Below are 21473 nucleotides of genomic sequence, written 5' to 3' on the forward strand. Positions count from 1 at the left end.
GTTTAGCAGAAAATAGGAAGATGGCAGCCACGGAGAAGAGGATCGTGGAGACATGGGCATAACCTTTCCCCCGCATATTAGTCCGCACGCTTCTTTGTCTGTAGTGTTAACCGGACTCGAGCCAGGATTATCGTCAAAGTGGAGAAGTATTCGGGACCAGTAATGATCAGGTTCACAGGGGGCCAGTTGCGGTGCGTGTTGCCCGGGCCGGTTATATACTGTGAGAGAATGACCGGGCAACGTATCAAGGCGTACTATGATGAGCAAGCAGGCCCAGCTTAGGTCGGTTAAATGGTGCAAAACACGGGAAATGCATTCAGGAGGTAAGTTGAGCTCGGGACTGATCATACTTAGTATTAGCCGGGCAAGTCATGCGCCGCGGAGGGATGGCTGGGCAAATAAGCAGTATGGATGCAATGAGCGAGTTACCCGATGCATATCCCGGGGAATCAGCCTAGGAGGCGAGATATGTGCGGGAATGATCATCCCTATTGTTAGCCAGGCGACCTGTGTGATATGGAATGATGTCCAGGATATAGGACCGGGATCTCACAAGGTGCCTCCCGGGAGGTGATCCAGCAGTATGACTGATACCCGGGAAATGTCATAGATGACAACAGCCGGGCGAACCACACCTCGCATAGAGGTGGCCGGGCAATGGAACGCTCGCTGGACCAGGTTACACAGGCTAAGTGAGCTTTTTGGGGGATGGTTTATCGTACCTCCCAGATCCTTTTGTCCGAGAGTGTCGCGGCCGAGACCAGGGGCCCAGGGGACCTGCCATGTCAGTTGATCCATTGACCCTTAGGACCGCGCCTGACCGGGCAAGACCACCTTGACTATGGACCCCAGAGCCGGCCAGGCTGGGCGATCTATTGACCAGCCCTGCCACGTCAAGCCGAGCAAGACTTACCACATCAACAGGGACGCAAACGTGCTTGCATGGTCTTTTGAGAAATGCTGAGACAAACGAGCACACAGCACAAGAAACTGGAATTTGACTCAAAACGTTTAAAACAAGTCTAATTCTTAATTATAACAGTATTTGAGTTGTCAAATTGTGATTGAATTGGTTAATCATCACACGCTTTCCATTGATATATATTAATTATATATCTTCACGTGTTATGCCAAGTTATAATATATATATAACTCAAGATTGGTCTAAGAGGAGTACTATAATAATCCAAATTGAGGTTTGATTGATAATGAGATTTCAAAGGAGATAAGAGGCAAGCAACGACTGCCATAGGAATAGTCGTCTCTTTCTTACTCATCTAGACAATCCACGTTTCCATATCTATCTAAACCCACTTCACAAGTTATACCACCTCAGTATGGATTGAGACAGCTTGTTTTTCTATACCCTGCAAATGCTCAACCTACTCCAACTATCATTGACTACCCATTTCTTTTGTTCTATTCCTTTGTTTTATACTTAAAATCACTAAATCAACGAAAATGCCTTCACCAGTCCATTTTGAATAGCTTGTTCCGGTTCAAAGTTTTGCATGCGTTTGTTCCTTGTCACAGTCGTTTACCAAGACTAACCCTTGTATTGTTCAAGGATAAGCAGCAGCGTCATCAAGCAATCCTTCCTTTGATTTTTTCATTCATGACAATGTCAATGCCTGCATGCGATGAACCTGATTGACTGACTGAGGAGGGGAGTCAGTCAACCATTGCGTACTAAAAGGGGAGTTTCGTTGCCTCGTTCTTCGTCTTCCTTCCACCTCCCGTCTATAAATGCGTGCCACTTCTTCGATTCATGATCCATTGTTTGTTTCCATCCATTGTTTGTTTCTGAGTTGACGAGATGATGCACAGTGTGCTTGGATCCGTGGTCGGCGCTGGCGAAATGGCCGTCGAGGCCACGGTGGTGCTGATGAGGAAGAACGTGCTCGACTTCAACGACTTCACCGCCACGCTCGTCGACAACGTGCAGGAGCTCCTTGGCCGCAGCATCTCCTTCCAGCTCGTGAGCGCCACCGTCGGCGACCCGAGTAAGTCTTTGTCTGGATTATTGTCACGGTGTAAAGATTAAGGCATGCGACTGAGTCGGTTTTGATGTCTGTAGAGAACGGGAACAGAGGAGTCGTCGGAGAGAAGGCCTACTTGGAGGACTTCGTGAGGAAGCTTCCGTCCATCGCCGCCGGCGAGTCCACCTTCCGCGTGACGTTCAAGTGGGAGGAGAAGCACGGCGTCCCCGGTGCGGTCATCGTCGTCAACCGGCACTCCTCGCAGTTCTTCCTGAAGAGCATAACCCTGAAGGAGTTCCCCGGCGAGGGCCGGATTTTCTTCGTCTGTAACTCGTGGGTTTACCCTCGAGACAAGTACAACTACAAGCGCGTCTTCTTCGCTAATAAAGTGCGTAATTAATCCTTAAAATGATCGAAGATCTAATTTGATCAGAAGTTTTTTTGCCGTTTAAGGAGTTTGACGACGGTTATCATTGCAGACATACTTTGCGGCGGAGACGCCATTGCCGCTGAAGCCGTACAGAGAAGACGAGCTCATGACCTTGAGAGGGAAAGATGTGACTGGCCAACTTCAAGAATGGGATCGAGTTTACGACTACGCTTACTACAACGACCTCGGCGATCCCGACAGCAAACCATCTCTCGCTCGGCCCGTCTTGGGCGGCTCCGCCCTCTACCCTTACCCTCGCCGTGGGAAGACCGGCCGGCAGCCCTCCAAGACAGATCCGAAGACAGAGAGTAGACTGCCGGCGACGATGAGCTTGGACATCTACGTGCCCAGGGACGAGCGGTTCGGGCACTTGAAAATGGCGGACTTCCTCACCTACGCCATCAAAGCCTTGGGCCAAGCGGTGCTCCCCGTCCTCAAGGCCATCTGCGACGAGACCCCCAACGAGTTCGACTCCTTCGAAGACGTTCTGAAGCTGTACGAGGGAGGCTTGCCGGTGGTGAACAAGAAGCTCGTCGACGAACTAAGGGAACGCATTCCCTTCGAGATGATCAGAGAGTTGTTCCGCGTGGAAGGCAACCAGAGGCTGCTTAAGCTTCCCTTGCCACAAGTCATCCATGGTCAGTATCATGTAATCTACTGCTGAGATTTTTGGTTTTTGATCGTGATCATCTGGTTCTGTGCAGAGGACAAGTATGCTTGGAGAACAGACGAAGAGTTTACCCGGGAAATGCTGGCCGGAGTGAATCCGGTGAGCATTAGACGGCTCGAGGAGTTCCCACCAGTGAGCAAGCTCGACGAGACCAAGTACGGCGACCAAAGGAGCACCATTACGGCAGCTCAAATCGAGCACAACCTCGAAGGATTGACGATTGAAGAAGCGCTGGGCAGTAACCGGCTGTTCATCTTGGACCACCATGACTCGTTGATGCCGTATCTGAACAGGATCAACTCCACTGCCAACAAGGTCTACGCCACGAGGACTCTGCTGTTCCTGAGAGACGACTCCACGCTGAAGCCGTTGGCGATCGAGCTGAGCCTGCCGCACCCCGACGGAGAGCAACACGGCGCCGTCAGCGAAGTGTGCCTGCCGGCGGACTCCGGCGTCGAAGCATCCATTTGGCAGCTCGCCAAAGCTTATGTCACCGTCAACGACTCCGGCGTCCACCAACTCATCAGCCACTGGTGAATGCTTACGCCATTTCTCTCTCGAATCAGAAGCATACGTATGTGTAGATTGATGCTGATCTCCATTTGTTTGATTTCGTGTTTTCAAGGCTGAACACTCACGCGACGATGGAGCCGTTCGTGATCGCCACCAATCGCCACCTGAGCGTGCTCCACCCTATCAACAAGTTGCTCGCGCCCCATTACCGCGACACCATGAACATAAACGCCTTCGCCCGCCAGATACTCATCAACGCAGGCGGCATCCTCGAGCTGACGGTCTTCCCGGCGAAGTACGCGATGGAGATGTCGGCGGTGGTTTATAAGAGCTGGAATTTCGCCGAGCAGGGTCTTCCTGCGGATCTCATCAAGAGGTAAATTTGTTCTTCATTTGTTGGACACTTTTTGTTTCTGTAAAGACTAAAAGTTCATTTTCTTGATTCAGGGGAATCGCGGCGAGGGATTCAAAGGGCGAGATCGAACTGTTGATCAAGGACTACCCTTACGCCGTGGACGGCCTCGCGATATGGTCGGCGATCGAGACGTGGGTGAGCGACTACTGCGCCATCTACTACCCCGACGACGCGGTGGTGAAATCCGACGTAGAGCTGCAAGCGTGGTGGAAGGAGGTGCGGGAAGTCGGGCACGGCGACAAAAAGCACGAGCCGTGGTGGCCCAAGATGGAGACCGTCGCGGAGCTGACGGAGACTTGCACCACCATCATCTGGGTGGCCTCCGCCCTCCACGCGGCCGTCAACTTCGGGCAGTACCCCTACGCCGGCTACCTCCCCAACCGGCCGACCATCAGCAGGCGGTTCATGCCGGAGCGCGGCACGGAGGAGTTCGCGGAGCTGGAGAGGGATCCGGACAAGGTGTTCCTGAAGACGATCACCAGCCAGCTGCAGACCATCCTCGGCGTGTCGCTGATCGAGATCCTGTCGACGCACTCGGCCGACGAGGTGTACCTGGGCCAGCGGGACACGGAGGAGTGGACGGCGGATCGGCCGGCGCTGGAGGCTTTCGAGAGGTTCGGGAAGGCGCTGAGGGGGATCGAGGCAGAAATCACGGCGAGAAACGGCGACGGGAGGTTCAAGAACAGGAATGGGCCGGTCAACGTGCCTTACACTCTGCTGTACCCCACCAGCGAAGTGGGGCTCACCGGGAAGGGCATCCCGAACAGTGTTTCCATTTGATATCGCTGCTGTTTGCTGGTTGCTGTTTGCTGTTCGCTATTAAATAATGATTGTGTCGTAAATAAATTCAAAAACTATTTGTATTAAAAATAAATGTTAAATTCGATTATTTGTTTACTATAAATTGGTGGGGAAATTTAACTAATGGAAATTGGACGTGACATGGATAGCATATAAAAATAAATAAATTATTAGAAATAAAAGATAAAATGGGGTTGTTGGAAGACTGAGCCAGTCAAGCTCGTTACTGGTCAATCATGATTGATGGAAGACTTAGGGTTTTGGGTCATGTTTGCATTAAAGGAACGAAAGGTAAAGTTTGCTAGCTTGTCGTGAGGTTTGGGATTGAATTAAGTTAGAAATTCAATTTACCCTTGAATTTGTTGGACAATCTTATTGTTGGAGATTGTGAGAGAACTTGTTGAATTGAAATTGAAATTCAATTTCAACTAATATGTAGAAAGACTTGAGCAGATAATTTTAACTTGCCAACTAGGTTGATTTGATCGAGCTTTTTTAAATGCTATCTGAGTCAGAATAGTAATCACTAAGTTGCTCTTGAGTGTTTTCCGAGCTCGAATGGAAAGCAGAGTACCGAGTAGCGTGCTCTTTCGAGTAAGTTGAATTCTCCCAAGTTGAGATACAAGTCGTCCAATAGGTAAAGGGTGAGTATTGATTTGCCAAGTCAGTTGAGTAGTAGAGTCATCAAGTCGGCCAAGTACTCCGAGTGTTGAGTCGCCCGAGAGCTAAGATCACCAAGCTGCAGAGTCCAAGTGCTCGAGAGGAGATGCCTAGTGGTTGCTTCACCCGAGTGTCGAGTTGAGAGGGAAGTCGCTTAACTGCCGAGTGGAATGTCAAACGACGAGTTGGGAGAGAAGTTGTCCGACTATCGAGTATTGCCCGAGTGAGTTTTCGAGTGCTCGAAAATTAAGAAGTTGAGGTATACGTTTAATGTAATTTTCTGAAAACAGATTCGCCCTACCTCTGAATGTGCTTTGAGGTTGGTGTAGGTCGTTTGTGTTCTAGAATACAATGATAAACTGCGATTCACACCAAGCATTGGTGATTACAGTGAACTGAGAGCTACTTGAAGGCTATCACAGATATTCTACTGAGCAAGAGATGTAGAACAAAGAGAGCGAGGGGGAATGCAGGTGGATAGAGATTCTCTTCTTCTTTTGCTATAACTTTTGCTTCTTCCTTTGTTCAAGATTTATTCTCCTTATATACGAGCGTCTCCCTTTTGGATGCGGTAAACAACCGAATAAAGGTCATTTAATACCTTTAATGCCCGGATCAAAATGCTATTGTTGATCATCACTAATCGCCTGTTACACTCGGGCAGTACACTTAACACTCTTGAGCAAGTAGCAAGAAGAAGATTCAAAATTTCACCATAGTTGGTCCAACATTCGACACATGCAAGTCGTACTCACACACAAGTCAACTTGATTTAGTGCAATATGAGTCATGGATTTGCAACCTCCTACTCACCAACACGTGAGAGAATGTTCCCTTATGCATTTATTCACAATATATATACTTGCAACAATATAAATCAATCATCTAATCATGCATCAAATTTTTATTGTGAAACTAAAATCTCATTTACAATGGTGTATTCCTTCCCTCTATTTTTTTTTTCATTCGCATTTCTAACCAAACTTTGTGGAACTCAATTTTAATCAAGTTAGTTTGAATGACTAATCCAAAAAATATTTGATCAATAAAATATTATGAAATTTATTTGATCGACCAACTCAATTATCGAAAGCTATTTGAGTTTAAAATAAATTCTCTCTTTTAAATTTATAAATTTATAAATTAAAATTTATTAAATTAATTAACTCAATTTCAATTAGATTTCATAATACATTTCAATTAACTGAGTTTTAAAATCAAAAGATAATCATAAAAAAAATTTGTTAACTTTCAGACTTATAGAAAATCTTAAACTGAGAAGGTAATCACATTCTCAGATTATAACTCATTTACTGATGTAGCGGTGGTATTGTATTACTTGAGAATCGATTATAACTTGAACCAAATAGATTATTATTGATAATTTTAGACAAATAATCAAGGTTATTAATAATAACCCCTAATCAAATGTCCTCTTAAAGTTCTTAAAAGAAGTCTATAACACATCAACTAACTCTTATTCAAACATTTTAAAACTTAGATTACAAAATAAATAAAACTTATACACCAATTCTATGGTATATATAAGACATCAAAGATCACACTTATGATTTTTTTTTATAAAAAAAGTGTGTTTAAAAAAAATCTTCGAATTGTTTTTTATTTATTTACTGAGTAAATGTTGAATGCATCGCTTAGAACTTCCCTTGTTATCTTAATAAAATAACAATTAAACGCATTTGATAAATAAATAATTAAGTTAGGATCACCCTCGATAAAGCCAGGCTGTCCCTTTATTTTCCTCTATAAATACCCCGAGATTTCTTATTGCAAATCATAACCACCACTCCTCTGCTTGCCCCTGCTTCAACTGACAGCGAGAGGAAGCGCGAGACGGGAGATGCTGCACAAATTGTGCCCTGCGATCGCCGGGCGGTCCCGGCGGCACCGGTGAAGGTGAACGCGACGGTGGTGCTGGTGAAGAAGAACGTGTTGGGCTTCAACGACTTTAACGCATCGCTGCAGCTGGACAACGTGGGCGAGTTCCTCGGCAACCGCGTCTGCTTCCACCTCGTCAGCGCCACCTCCGGCGAATCCGGTACGATCTCCCCCCCAATCCCTCCCCTCCCTCCTTTATTTCGCTTGTCGGTGTCTGGATCGGACCAGGCGACCTCGCCAAGTCCGATATCGCCCCCGATCCCTTTCCTCCTATTCGCCGGGTCTCGATCGGATCCACAGACCGAGTCGACTCGCGAGCTTGCTAAGCTAACCAGGCTAGGGTTAGCTTCTTTAATCGCGACGGTTAGGGTTTACTGGGTCGCCTGACCTCGACCTCGACCTCTAGTCAATCTCCGTCCTCGTCAAGCAACTGACGGACACGGCGTCAAGAAAGACGAGCCATGGTGGCCCAAATTGGAGACCGTCGCCGAGTTGACCAAGACGCAAGACCTGCACCACCATCATCTGGGTGGCCTCCGCCCTCCACGCCGCCGTCAACTTCGGGCAGTTCCCTTACGCCGGCTACCTCCCAAACCGGCCCACCATCACAAGCCAGTTGCAAACCATCCTCGGTGTTTCTCCGATCGAGCTCCTCTCGCGACACTCGTCGGACGAGGTGTGAGAGGGCGCTGGAGGCGTTCGATCCCTTCGGCCATACGCTGATCGAGATCGAGAACCGGATCACGAGCATGAACCGGGACCCAAAGTTTAAGAACCGGACCGGGCCCGTCGAGATGTCCTACATGTTGCTCTGCCCTAACACGTCCGACTTCGATTCATTTAGGTTGGGATTTAATCTAAGGGGGCGTTTGGTAGGCAGGTTCATTCTCATTCTTAATGCTTGGTAGAAGGAAATGAAAATCAAAATAAGGATATTCCTCATTTCATAACCTACCCTCTTCCCCGATTATCGCTAAATTCATTCCCATCGCGGCACAACTTTTTTCCCGTGTAATCGATCACTTGATCCACTTGATCGATTATGAACAAGTGTAATTGATCACTTGATTGATTACAGAGTCTTCTAAGAAGTCTTAATTTGATCGATTAAGTCATGTTTTAATCGATCAAACGATCGATTAAGATATGTTTTAACCGATCGAGAGCCTTAATCGATCGTCTAATCGATTATTTCAGTATCTATGCCAAGCATAAAAAATCTGGTAATCATTTTCATTACCATTAACTTCTCAATCAAAATCATTACCATTCTCATTATCAAATGTATATCAAGCGCCCCTTAAGAATTCATATGTTTGAATCTATTTGGGCCAAGCAGACTGGAGTAATAACAACGGGCCGTTATGGCTTTAGTGACCGGGTTTCCTAATTGGACTGGTCAGTGAAATCCACCAGTTTGGCAGGCTTTCTGCTTTTGTACCTTGTAATTAGTTTAATTATTGTTTATATATAGAATCATCATGTGGTTAATTAGCTAATACTTAAATGAGAAAACGACAAAATGTAAAAAAAAAAAAAAAGAAAGAAAGAAACGAGAAGATCAAAAGAAAAGTGATGGAAACCATTTAATCTGAACAAATGGGGGCCGTATTGCGGCTGCCTTTTTAAGATTTCGTTCCCATTCCAACGCCAAACTTTGAATCCACACATTTGTTTGCTTGTTTGTCCGTTTTGCAGTCGATCGATATATCTTAATTAATTAAACTTTCTTTTGCTACGAGTTCATGCACCATCGATCATATCCATATCCATGAGGTCATCGACAAGTGTCTAATGAAGGATAAGGATTCGTATTCCATCTGCATATATGCATTTTTGAACACCTTTTTCTTCTGTGCTCTGTGCTATTCAGTTTGTGGCGCCGCAACTTCATCCACGTCTGTAATCATATCCGATCCATGCACACATGAAGATATATACTACTTCAGCCAGTTGCAGTGGTCGATGGGAGCTAGGAGGATAAGGAGAATATATATTAATGCTTTGCCTCAACTGATCATCATCAGACATCAGATGATGATGATGATGCAAGTAAGTTCATGCATGCTCCAGAAAAGGAAGGTACGTACTACTGCTCGAGTGGTTGCAGATGCGTCAAGAAGGGAATTATTCATGTGCATGCCGTGGCTAACTTTTCGAAGATAAGCCCACCCTGGTCCTTAGCTGTAGGTACGTGTTCCACCCTTGAACCTAGCTATATTCTATAAATTGGATAGCTCTTCCAATTTCAGATTATACATAGCTGCTTCAGAAGTATAATCTCTCTCTCTCTCTGTTTCTCTCTTTAATTCATGATCATACTCGTGTTCTTCATGATTATGTGTGGGTTTCTCTTTGTATGATGAAACAAGAGGAGGAAGGTGATGATGCATGCAGTGTTGACAGAAGATAGAGAGCACTGAGGTGGAGGTGCATGCATGGATGCACCTCTCTCCTTTGTGCTCTCTATGCTTCTGTCATCATCACCCCCTTCGCACCTTAATTCATATCTGTGTAATTAGATATATAGATCAACACACCCTTAATTTGCTCGCAAGTACCTCGTTTCTGGGTTTTTTTTAAATTCTTTTTCTTTTTCTTTTTTGGAAGAGATTGATTAGGGTTTGATTAGTAGATCCAACACAAATTACCTTTTGTTTGGTTATTAATTATTTTGTGTTAAATTGTCTTTCATAATTAATTAATCGTTGTGTGTGATGTTTCAATATTTTTTTTTAATAAAATTTCTGAAAGTGTCACTCTTCTTTCCTAACCCACAGTCTATTATCCTTTATTTAACAACTGAATAATAATTGACTAGTTGTGATTGAATAGATTGATTGGTAGTTGTTAAATACTTTTGCTAATTAAAATGCTTTAAATGTCTTAAATTAGTGTTAAATTGACACTATTATGTTTTTAGAGTTCTTATAACTGTCTTTATGTTTTTTTAATATATATTTTAAGTTTCAAATATGGCCATTAATTAACACTTTTGACTCTCAAATTAATGCTCTTGCCAAAAGTGTTAGATGATTTTAAAAACTTTAGATTCATATCACATCTAGTATATATTAAGTGTTTTTTTAACGATCATTAAGTACTTCACTACTTTAAACAAAAGGTTCACTTTCTCTCCAAGTTCTTGATGATCATGAATCCTTAATTAGATTTGCGTGTTCTTCTGTAAAAAGGTGAGATCTGTCATCTTAACGGTTCCACACTATCAGCTCTGTGACCATCTGTGAGGAGGCGGCGACCCCTGCAGCTGCAGGGCTTCTTCCAGCACCACTCTGAGCCTTCTCACGTCCACCTTCACCGTCTGCTTGTCGAGGAACACCGCGTGGTGTCTCGGTTACTGCCTTATCAACGAGCTCTCGTCTTCCTTCACCTCGTACTCCAGGTAGCTTATCGCCATGTCCGCCGCCGGCTCGCCGAAGTCGTGCCTGCACGCGGACGTGAGGCCGCCCCACGGGACGATCTGCACCAGCGGCGCCGCGCGGGAGGAAGACCATGTTGGTCAGCCCCACGCCGTGGACGCCCATCAGCACGTCGCATGGAGTTCACGGTCCGCGCGAAGCTGGACACGTTCTTGGTCTCCTCAGGGCCGGCGACCAGCACCTTGAAGCCCAAGCTCCGCGCCAGCGACGATACCTCCCTGCGGTTGGTTATCGACCGCGAGCCCCTCCGGTTGATCAGCAGTAGTCTCGGCTCCGCCATGGAGTCGGCGTCAGGGGCTTTGGAGGGGTCAATCCCCAGCTCTCTGTGGCTCAAGAGACCCACATGGACGTCGAGGAAACAGTGCACCGTCCTCTCCTGATCCAGATCGATGATCGGATAGTACGAAAGCCTTCTCAGAATCGTCTCGTACTTGGCGATCCAGCCGTAGTTGAAGTCGGTGACGAGGAACTGGACTCGGCCGCGGTGCCGGCGTGCGGTGGTGAAGAGGGGGATGAGGACGTCGGAGAAGTCATGGAAGAAGTTCCCCAGGAATCCACCGGTGGAGAACACGATGCCAGGGACTGCGTGATTCACCGAGCAATGAGGCGGCTTCCTCGATTCCTTCAGGGTCAGTTCTCTGATTCTCCCCATCACCGTGGTTTCCCATCTTCTTCTTCTTCCTCTTCTTCTCCATGAACAGCTGCTGCACTATTATAATGGCTAAGATGATAGAACAGGAGTGCCCGACGACTCTCACATCGCCATGAACGGCGCATGTGTCAGATCTGCGCTCGGATTCATCACAGGATATCTTGCTCTCTGCAATCGACCAAAGTGTAGAATGTAATGCATTCGATGATCAGTCGACATGAATTCGAGCTAGGAGGTGGGATTTACCAGCTCGAGCGGTGGTTTCTTGTTCCTCAGGTTCTTCCTTGAGGATTTCTTCTAGTAGACTTGTTTCCGAGGAGAAAATTGTTGGAGTAATTGTAGCTTTTGTTGTTGGCTTTGAGAGTTCCTGATGATCGATCGGAGAGGGATCGATCGTCTCATTTTCAGGTTTCTTGGGGGCTTCGCCCATGGCTGAAGTACTGGACATTCCTCCAATTTCTGCCATTAATGTATCTGTAATGATCGTCAGCAAATTAAAGACTGTACACCTTAATTAATATTTATTCTCTTGCTTGAAATTAATAATTAACAACGTAACTATTTCAAACTCTGGTTCATATATCAAACAATAAAACCTGCAATTCTACTCACCCGATCGATCTGCCTTTTCCTCCTCGACCACCAGAATCTCTAAGCTCATCGTCGACGATAATGGCGAACTAGCTAATCAAAAGCACACAAACAACTCAAAGATGGATCACTTACAAAAAAACTAGCATTGGTACAGTGCCCAGCACTTACAAGAGGAGAGGGTGTCTAAGCTTGGCTTCAGCATCGACTCGACCAAGAAGAAGCATGGGATCATCAAGAACAGTAGCGATGCCGAAACCCCAAATCTATGGGGTATTCTTCTCCCTGCCATTGCCATTGCCATTGCCTTCGCCTTCGCCTGTCAAACCTAATTTCAGTGCAAAACAATTAATGGAGTAGGGTTATATTTATCGAAAAGATCGATCGACTTCATGCAGTTGCCATGGGAAGACTATAGCTACCAAGTTAATCGATTCGTTTAAATAAATAAAAAATGAATCATTCTGGACGTTGACATTCCAAATGCCACTGCATTTCAATTATTTCCCATGCAACTTCTACAGCTTGTTCTATTTATATTTATTTATGACCATGAGTGAATATATAAAGTTAATATTCAAACTTTTTAATTATAGTTGATGCACCTGCCATAAATGATATGATTTCCTCTAAGTAAAGATTAAGAATTAAGCAAATATTAAAATTTAAATTAACTTAGCAAGACTAGTCAATATGAATTCAGAAGAAACAATCCCATCAAAGTAAAATAGCTACCGCCTCTAGCTCTAGCTGTATTTCGAGCTCAGCATAGGCTAAGTCTAGACCTCACTTGGGCCTCAAAAGCAATTTGGTCCAGTCCTAAAGCCTCACTTCGAGTGTCTCGATCTCGATCGTCTTGGTCTCAGCCGTCTTATCTCGGCTGCCACCATCCTCCTTATGCAAAAACTATAAAAAATTTTCAAGCGTGCGGTGCTTGCAAAGGGGTCAGGTGCGGTTATGAGATTGTTAGATATGGTCCCTTGTATACCCTCATACCTGTGCATAAAGTCAGAAGGTACTAATAATCAGTGATTGTTACATGGTAGGATGGTTACGAGGTTGACAGACTTAGTTCCCCAGATGTTTTATGTTGGGATCTCAATTCAGCAATCGTCTGAGTTGATCTCTTCGAGCTCCGACTAGTGATTTCTCTCGGGTTGTTGTGGAAAGGTGCTCTTCATGAGTATATAAACCCTTTGTAAGATATGAAAACCCTCTCGGCAATTTGAAAAAAATGATAAATCCCAGTCAGTCTCATGGACTCAATCCTTGGGGGTGGTCGGTCCGGTCCCACGGAAGTTTTCCACTGACCACCAGGGTAAATCGGGAAGCGCATACTGCGGACAATCCAGATGCCCAGCATCCTTTGATTACGTTCCCCATTTAGAAGAAAATTCTTGCAAATACGCTGTAGCTGGGGATTGAATCGCGGGTCCCTGGATCACAACTCGGATGTCCTACCGTTGCACCATTGCCCCGAGGATGTTCTTCTTTATTTGCACTTTCATTTTTTTCTATGAATACTAACTTGAATGGGAGTGACCTGTTGGGACTCTTTGGCACCAGTCTAACATCTTATTAAAGTGCATTTCAGGTCTTTATCGTCTTCTCCTTCGATCTCCGTTAGGAAATTGTATTGTTCGTTAACTGATGACTTGATCATTCGTAGTATCTAATCGGAATAATAATAATAACTTGACTGTTATTGTTGGTTGGGCTAACAATGAATAACTACTAATTTTATGGACTAATCTCATTTTGATCTCTATATTTACTTATAATTCTGCTAAAAGCAAATAACTTTGACCTATATATTACCATAAAAGGGGTGAGCAAAGGGGGCTACTGCCCACCTACCCATGTTGGATGAGCATGAATATTTAAATATTTTTAAATAATATTTTAAAAATTATGGTAAATTTAATAATAATTTGAAATTTTCTTTTTTTATAATTTTTATAATATATAGGCAAAGGGGCTTTTCGAGAAGGCATGTAATTTTGTAATATTTAAGTACGGACAGAAATATAATAAGTATGTATTCAAGGAGATCGATCCGATGCATTTACAATTTTATGCACATGAAAAGAATAAATCATAACTGTGATTCCGATCTGCAAGTGTTTGATAGCATCGATAAAGTCAAACTAAGCACGGAAAAAGAGAAGTCAACGAACCAACAACTCATAGTTGGTGGCTAGTTGCTTCGATCTTAATTAAGCCACATTTAAATGAGACCAATTAGGCAACTCAAGTTGTATCATTTGAAGTTAGTGCCAAATGAGTTTTTTAATGCCAATTTTGAATATTGTAAATATAATCGTCAATTTCGATTGGATCGATTGGATTAGTCCTTAGCCCGTCCTACCAAATAATTTAGATAGATTGGGTTGAAATTTTATCAATCTATTTTAAGATGAGTTCAGATTAGTTGATCTGTCTAAATTCGTGACCTGCGTGGATTAACCTGCGGCAGACTTGGATTGAAAGTTTATTTATTTATTTTAAATTTTAAGATTAAAATAGAAAACTTAATAAATTAGTAAACTTAATTTATCTAAATTACAATTCAAGTTTAATAATTTAACTCATCAATTTAAATTATAATTCAAATATAAATTTTTTAATATTTTATTTTTAATATTTTGACAGACTCATAAGTTGGTTTATCTAATCTGCAGTTCACATTAGTTGGATTGGATTGAAGATTTCTCAATTTGTCAAATTGGTGGATCGGTCTGTCCCACCCTATCATATAATAAATTTTTAGTAGATTGGTGTGTCCTGTTATCTGTTATGAATTGGTCCGTTTGACAGTTCTAATTGTAAAGTATGTAAAATAAAAAAAATCTAAAAAAGAAATCATTTTTAAATATTTCTATTAAAAAATAGATAAATCCACCACGGTCCGACGTGTCGAGTTCACAAAGCATCAAGTGTCCTCGTGCTATCCGGCCTTCGACAGCGGATCCGACTTTCCCCGTCCCCTCCAAACTGAAACCCTAATTTTTCTCCCGGGCTTATGGCAATCCCGTAATAAATACCCGTCTACTTCGTACTCTCTCTCTCTCTCTCTCTCTCTCCAACCTTACACCAATTCCACGAAACCCTAACGCTAAACGTATCCTCTTCTTCTCCGCCAGAGGTTCGTCGGGAACTGATCCCATCTTCTCCCTGGTCGCCGGAGTCTCCGGCAGCAGAGCGATGTCGCTGGACGGCGCCATCGATAGAAGGGAGGGCTCTCCGGTGGGCAATGGGAACGGGCCGGCCAGGCCGACGTACGGCGACCGGCGCCTGAGGTTGAATCCCAACACGGAGCACAGGCCGGAACGGTACGATGATGTTCGGTCGGAATTGGTCCCAGCAATTTTCAGCTCCCTGGAGCGCCACCTCCCTCCGATCATGCTCGAGGTGCCGCGGGATGCCAAGTTGCAGTTAATGAAGGATATCCTCGCGCGTTACTTGCCCGAGGGGGAATGCGACAGGGTGAGTCCTTCGCTGATGTGTTTTCGTAAAAATGTTCAACTTTTTCCTGATATAACATGAATACCTTCGCATGCTTTACTGTAGGAAGTATTTAGTAACCCGGTGCTTTGTTGGCCTGTTTCCATTTGAATGAAATATCATGGTTTTCTAGGTGGGTACTCTTCCTAACTTGTTGGTTAACCTTCCCATGGCAAGATCATGCTTTGTGTAGGAAACATTTAGTCACCCGGTGTTTTGCTACCATTTGTATGAAAGAGCTATACTTTTGTAGAAAACAAGGTGGGATGTTAATTGGACTCGGTCTGAAATAGGTTAGGATCAAAGTGTCTGCCATGGTTATTTCTAAAAATTTTTATTGTTAGTGCTTACTTTCTGTATCAATATCATAAACTCCTTGCTAACTTGTGTTTTTGAGGCTTCTTAGGTTAATTTCCACCATTTCAAGTTGAACATATCTTCTTAGTTCTTCACTTTCTTATTAATTCTAGTCTGCTCCGCGCTATCTTAGTGGTCATTTACTTGTTTTAATCTTGAGTGCTTACTTGCTATACCAGGTTCAGAAGCATAAAGCATACAGGCAGAAATTGATTTCAGCTTATCAGGTTTGCCATTTCCTCATGCTAATTTCTTTAGTACTTACTGGTTGCTAAATTATAACCCTTTTGCTTGTTTGTCTGCAATAATCTGTCTGATTCAGCAATTGAATATTAATGATTTGAAAATGGCAATCTCTTTAAAAGTTAGACATTTTTTCTGTGATTTACTTATATGATTCTGAAAATGTGTTTCTTATCTTATTGTTGTTATAATTTCTTGAACTTTGTTTCAGATTACTTTCTGGAGGAACTCCATGAGTGGTGTTTATGCTCAACATTATATATTTTCTCAAGATGTTTACCATTTTTTTATAGAGAAATTATGTCCCTAGTAATATGTGTTTTTTTTTTCCAATTTCAATGTAGTGTGGTGCATCATACTCACTTAAATTTGGATCCTTTGGTGGATTAGCAGAGCCATTGCTATTTGTGTGCGTGTATGCATGTGCATGCGTGCATACATGCATATCTTTGCTTTAATAAGCAACATCTAGCAAATATTAGAATCTTGAATATTTTGAGGATTGGTCTCTTCATTCATAATTCTATTTCACACTTGTTTTCCATGTCAAAAGTTTAAGTTATTGAACATTTAGACTGCCAACCATTATCTGTAGATGATGATGAGATTCATTCTCATCTATTGTGATTCTCATCTTGCTTAATCTTCATGAATTTTTCCTTCTTGATTCTTAGATAGTGAAATAGTTTTCATGGTTATGGTCGCCTCCTCCCCTCAAATGAGGTCTGTGAACTTATGTGTATCAGTGTATATAGGGTCATTGTTAATATTCTGCAAAATATTCAGGCAGGTTTGGTTACTACTTTCTAGTAGTTTCCCTACATTTTATATAACAATTTTGTCTTGTGTTATGCACTGTTATGATTGTGTTGAGTTGAACTATATGATTGATGCTGTTAAGATGAATATTACACTACCTATTTTGCTTTCATCACTTGTTAATAATAACTATTCCATTTTATGCATGGATGAATTGGTGTTTGTGTAGTTAGTTTCCTGCCTTCAATTGTTTTGATACCATGTAACTTTTTTACTTCTTTCCTGCTTGAGCAGCCTTTACATAAAGAACTATACAATCTGCAACCATCAATGTTTTTTATGCCATCATTTCTTAAGGCAATCAATGATAACACAGAGGAGAGCTTCAGAAATATACTGTCTGAACCTTCACCTGGAATTTATATATTTTCTATGCTACAGCCAAGTTTCTGTGAAATGTTATTAGATGAGGTACTACCAACTCATCTGTAAAATTACACAATTACTGTTTTTTGCACATAACTTATATTAAGTGGATAACTTCTTAGGTGGAAAATTTTGAAAAGTGGGTTAATTCAGTCAACTTCAAAATAATGCGACCAAATGCAATGAACAAGTATGGTGCGGTGCTTGATGACTTTGGCATGGAAACGATGCTTAACAAGCTTATGGATGAATTCATCTCTCCACTTGCTAGAGGTGATAAACATGTCTTCATTGTTTGACTATATATATATATATATATATATATATATATATATTCCCATCATTTTTGTTTCATCAATATCTCATAGAACCTATTTCCACGGTTGCAGTATTTTATCCTGAGGTTGGTGGGTCAACTCTGGATTCACATCATGGTTTTGTGGTTGAGTATGGCAAGGACAAGGATATCGAACTAGGTAACTACATGATAGCATCTTCTTTAATTATAATGAAATGACATGATATGAACATAGAGCCATTTGCTTTTGCCCCATATTAAGTTTGACTTGATGACCGCTTGTGCAAAAGCTTTAATTATTAAGCAAAAACAGTTATTTGGTAAATACATATCGTTATGGTTGTGGACCGTGTTAGCACAAAGAAAATGACAAGTTTCACTTGTTGCTAAGCATGTAATAAGGCTTTTGTGTTAATCTATGTTTGGCTAAATTAACTCTTCAATAGGCGAGAAGGTAAAATAGAACAAAGGTAAAGGCTAGAGAGGGAGCTCAATATGGAAGTTCACAATAAAGGGCCAAAGACAGGATGCACACACAGACTTTTTATGAGGCCTTTCATTTAGCAAGGGATGAAGTTCAATAGAACTTTGGAGATCAGCCATGGAGGCAGTTAGTGGTGAAGCTCAGTAATCAGTGTTTATGTAAAGGGGAATAAGCATGGGAAGCTTGAGAATCCATGATCAAACATGTATTAGTTAATGGGCATATTATATACCTATATTATGTGTAACATGGCTCATCTTGTTTATGCTTATATAACAATTTAATTCAACTCAATTTTAACTTTGGTTTAACCCAAATTGAGCATCTATGATGAATTTAATTTCACCCAGAGAATTAATTTAGCCTCAATTAGAGCTAATTAATTTTCAGAATTTATCTTAAACCCACAATTAGAGCTGAAACTAGGTTGACATGCTCTAACCTATTCCAACTGTTGGCATTACTTAACATTAAGGCAATAAATAATTCAACTTGATTTTTTCTTTGCTTTGACCCAAACCAAGGCTGTACATCAAGTAATTCAAATTTCACCCATTAGAGATCTAATTAGTCCTCAATTGGAGCCAAATAATTTATGAACTAATCTTAAATCATTTATGTTTATTTATACTCATTAAATCATTTGTGTTTTTCTAATGCAGGTTTCCATGTGGATGATGCGGAAGTCACTTTAAATGTATGCCTGGGCAAAGATTTTTCTGGAGGTAATTTGTTTTTCCAGGGAGTTCGATGCGACAAGCATGTGAACACAGAGACACAACCAGAGGTTTGTATTCTCATGGTTTCTTGCATATTCCTGTTCTTGAAGCTTCTGTAATCTAGAGCATTTGACTATTCTATGCTGACCTGGAATTTGAAGCGTATATGAAGTCTTTGGTTAGTGCAACTTAACCATATGTCTCTGGATTTCTGTCTTGGTTCCTATACTTATTACTCAATAACTTAGTGTAGAAAATATAACAGACTGTATTTTACCAATTTTCACGCATTCACTTGCTGGTAATCTTGAAAATGATTGTGAAAGTTCAAAGACAAGGCCCATTCCCATCCACAATGCCAAGAGTTCCTTTCCTACCTAGAGGCTCTCTTTTTTCATCATACACCTTTAAGACGACGACGACGGCGACAACGTCTTATCCCACTAGGTGAGGTGGGCTATATAGATCCTTCTACTCTAGTGAACTCTATCCTCTACTATATCGTCATCTATACTTGAATAAATTTTATCTTATTTTATTATTGTTAACTAAGTCTTTTTGATTTTCCTCTTTCTCATTTATCCAGGCTTGAGACCGGCCATGATGGGGCATCGTACACCTTTAAGAAAGGCTATAAAATGCTGTTGTGCCCTAAGATTCAGATTGTAGTGATTGTACTGAGTACTGATGGATGCAATTCAACAGAACTGTTCTTATTATCATGAGAATTCATGATATGTGTTTGAATTTGAAACTTCTCTGGACTCCACTTAGGGTATTTAATAGAAGAATGAAACAGGCATGCAATGACCTCCATAGCTGTTGCTTGTGCTGGTGTTGTCTTCTCTGTTTGGTTTTAGCCAGGATGGAATGGTAAAGACACATTGCAGTGCTAGTTTATTCATTGACCATTATTGAGATTGGACCAATATTTTGAACCTTTTGGAAGTGAAGTATTGTAACAGCATAGAAACTCTTTCTTTCATGAAACTGTTACAGGAGTAGGTTGAAGTCATTGATGCCTTATTATGGTTCATTTTACAAATAGCAATTAGTAGTTGCTATAAGTAGTTTGTTTGTTGTTTTCATCATTATAACTGTTTAGGCATGTCGCCGAAACCCTCATCAATTTTTACTGCAGGAGTTCTTTGATTATTCTCATGTCCCTGGTCAAGCTGTACTCCATCGTGGCCGTCATCGACACGGAGCTCATCCCACAAATTTTGGACACAGAATCAACATGCTTTTATGGTGCAGAAGGTATCTTTATCTTTTTTTTTGCTATTGAAGTGCATGCCATTTGGTAAAAGCCTCTCCAATAGCAGCATTATCAACAGCTGTTTGTAAATCTGAGGCACTGAGACTATTCAGGATAATGTTTACCATGGAACAAGTGTTGAAACTTTTGTGGTGATCTATCTGATATTTGTGATTTCATGGTTATATAATTCTGCACACATGGTGCCTTTATCATTATGTTCACTATTTTACTCAAAATTACTGCATTCTTTATCTGCCAACACTGAGATAATGGTCATAGTTGCATGACAAGAGATAAAAAAATGGTTGAGAATAGATAAAGTACTTAATCATGAAGACTCCATCATGTAGAAGGAAGATGTCATTAGACTAGAGATTAATTTGAACATTTCTTGTCATCATCCACATAGTTGATTCACATTGTGGCTGTAGAAGCATACCAACCCACTACCTTTAGTGTCTGTTTATTTTTGGCAAGAATGGGGGGAAAGACACAAGAGGACAAAGTTATGATGTAATTGTGGATGTGGAACAAAAAAATCATTGATGCAAATGTTAGTTGTATAATTTAACATTCTTTTTCGTTCCTTTGTTCTATTTAAATTGTGTATACACTGTCCAATAGTAAATCTTTGATTGTCCTGCAGTTCAGTCTTTAGAGAGAGGAGGAAATTTCAGAAGGATTTCTCTAGCTGGTGCGGCCAGTGCCAGCGTGAGAAGAAAGAAAGGCAGCATCAGTGGGTCGCCACTACCAAGCTGGTACAAAATCGCATCAGTGTTAGCTTTTATTTCCTCCTGCTTGTTCTTGTGTAGTAACTATGGTGGTTGGTTATTTGACAGGCATTTCTAAGAGGTTGTGGAGGAGGCAAGATTTGAGTTGCTTTCTTATGTACTATAGTATGGGTGTGGCTGTAAATTAGCTCGCTTATCCCCCAGATTGGCCTTTGATTGTCCAAGTCCTTCAGCTGGTTGTAATTTCACAGGTTATTTGTATGTGTCATTCTTTATCTATATCAATGCCATGGATTTTTCCTTTAGGATTCTGACTCAACCACTAGCTCCAGCTTTAAGTTGAATTTGGGAAGGAACCTACAACCTGCTAAATAATTCCACCGTGGGCAGGCAGCTTCACTTCGCAAAGTCTATTTTCTGCTAGAGAAAAAACTGTAAAATTTTACTTTTCCTTTTGATTTCACCTGTCAATTGGCCCCTCTCAAGTTTTAACCCTTTGTCAATTGTGTCATGGGGTTGATTTCAGATTGTAATTCTTTAGAAATACTTTCAGAATCATGTGAATTAGGAGAAATGCTAGTGATTAGTACTCCAAGAAATAAATTAAGAAGATTAAGATTTAAATTCTAATAAAAATAAAT

General features: G+C 41.9%; 3 protein-coding genes and 1 pseudogene across 7 annotated transcripts; 3 read left to right on the top strand and 1 right to left on the bottom strand.

Annotated features, from left to right (window-relative positions):
- The first annotated feature begins 1634 nt into the window (after positions 1–1634).
- LOC141842227 (putative linoleate 9S-lipoxygenase 5) lies at positions 1635–4896 on the top strand. Its single transcript, XM_074730448.1, has 6 exons — positions 1635–2003; positions 2078–2367; positions 2459–3047; positions 3114–3612; positions 3705–3968; positions 4040–4896. Exons 1-6 carry the CDS (start codon positions 1817–1819, stop codon positions 4785–4787), a joined length of 2577 nt encoding a protein of 858 aa, XP_074586549.1. The 5' UTR covers positions 1635–1816; the 3' UTR covers positions 4788–4896.
- Positions 4897–5044: 148 nt separating this feature from the next.
- On the top strand, positions 5045–11977 carry LOC141837147 (uncharacterized). Its single transcript, XM_074724599.1, has 4 exons — positions 5045–5099; positions 7249–7527; positions 9241–9557; positions 10562–11977. The coding sequence occupies exons 1-3, from the start codon at positions 5045–5047 to the stop codon at positions 9531–9533; spliced, it is 627 nt and encodes a 208-aa protein (XP_074580700.1). The 3' UTR covers positions 9534–9557; positions 10562–11977.
- LOC141837148 (alpha-1,3-arabinosyltransferase XAT3-like) lies at positions 10594–12354 on the bottom strand (annotated as a pseudogene).
- Positions 12355–14982: 2628 nt separating this feature from the next.
- On the top strand, positions 14983–21136 carry LOC141840005 (2-oxoglutarate and iron-dependent oxygenase domain-containing protein CP2-like). Of its 5 annotated transcripts, none has more exons than XM_074727880.1 (10): positions 14983–15536; positions 16091–16138; positions 17208–17384; positions 17462–17612; positions 17729–17815; positions 18784–18908; positions 19640–19713; positions 19982–20100; positions 20748–20859; positions 20941–21136. In XM_074727880.1, the coding sequence occupies exons 1-10, from the start codon at positions 15255–15257 to the stop codon at positions 20948–20950; spliced, it is 1185 nt and encodes a 394-aa protein (XP_074583981.1). In that variant the 5' UTR covers positions 14983–15254; the 3' UTR covers positions 20951–21136. The 5 variants fall into 5 exon arrangements, with proteins under 5 accessions (XP_074583981.1, XP_074583980.1, XP_074583982.1 ...); XM_074727879.1 differs by having other exon boundaries at positions 20753–20859; XM_074727881.1 differs by lacking the exon at positions 19640–19713.
- Positions 21137–21473: the final 337 nt, after the last annotated feature.

The sequence above is a fragment of the Curcuma longa genome, chromosome 11 (genome assembly GCF_044706935.1).
Source record: "Curcuma longa cultivar G26 ecotype Majalengka, Jawa Barat chromosome 11, ITB_CL_G26_1.1, whole genome shotgun sequence".
In the NCBI taxonomy this organism is placed as follows: domain Eukaryota; kingdom Viridiplantae; phylum Streptophyta; class Magnoliopsida; order Zingiberales; family Zingiberaceae; genus Curcuma; species Curcuma longa.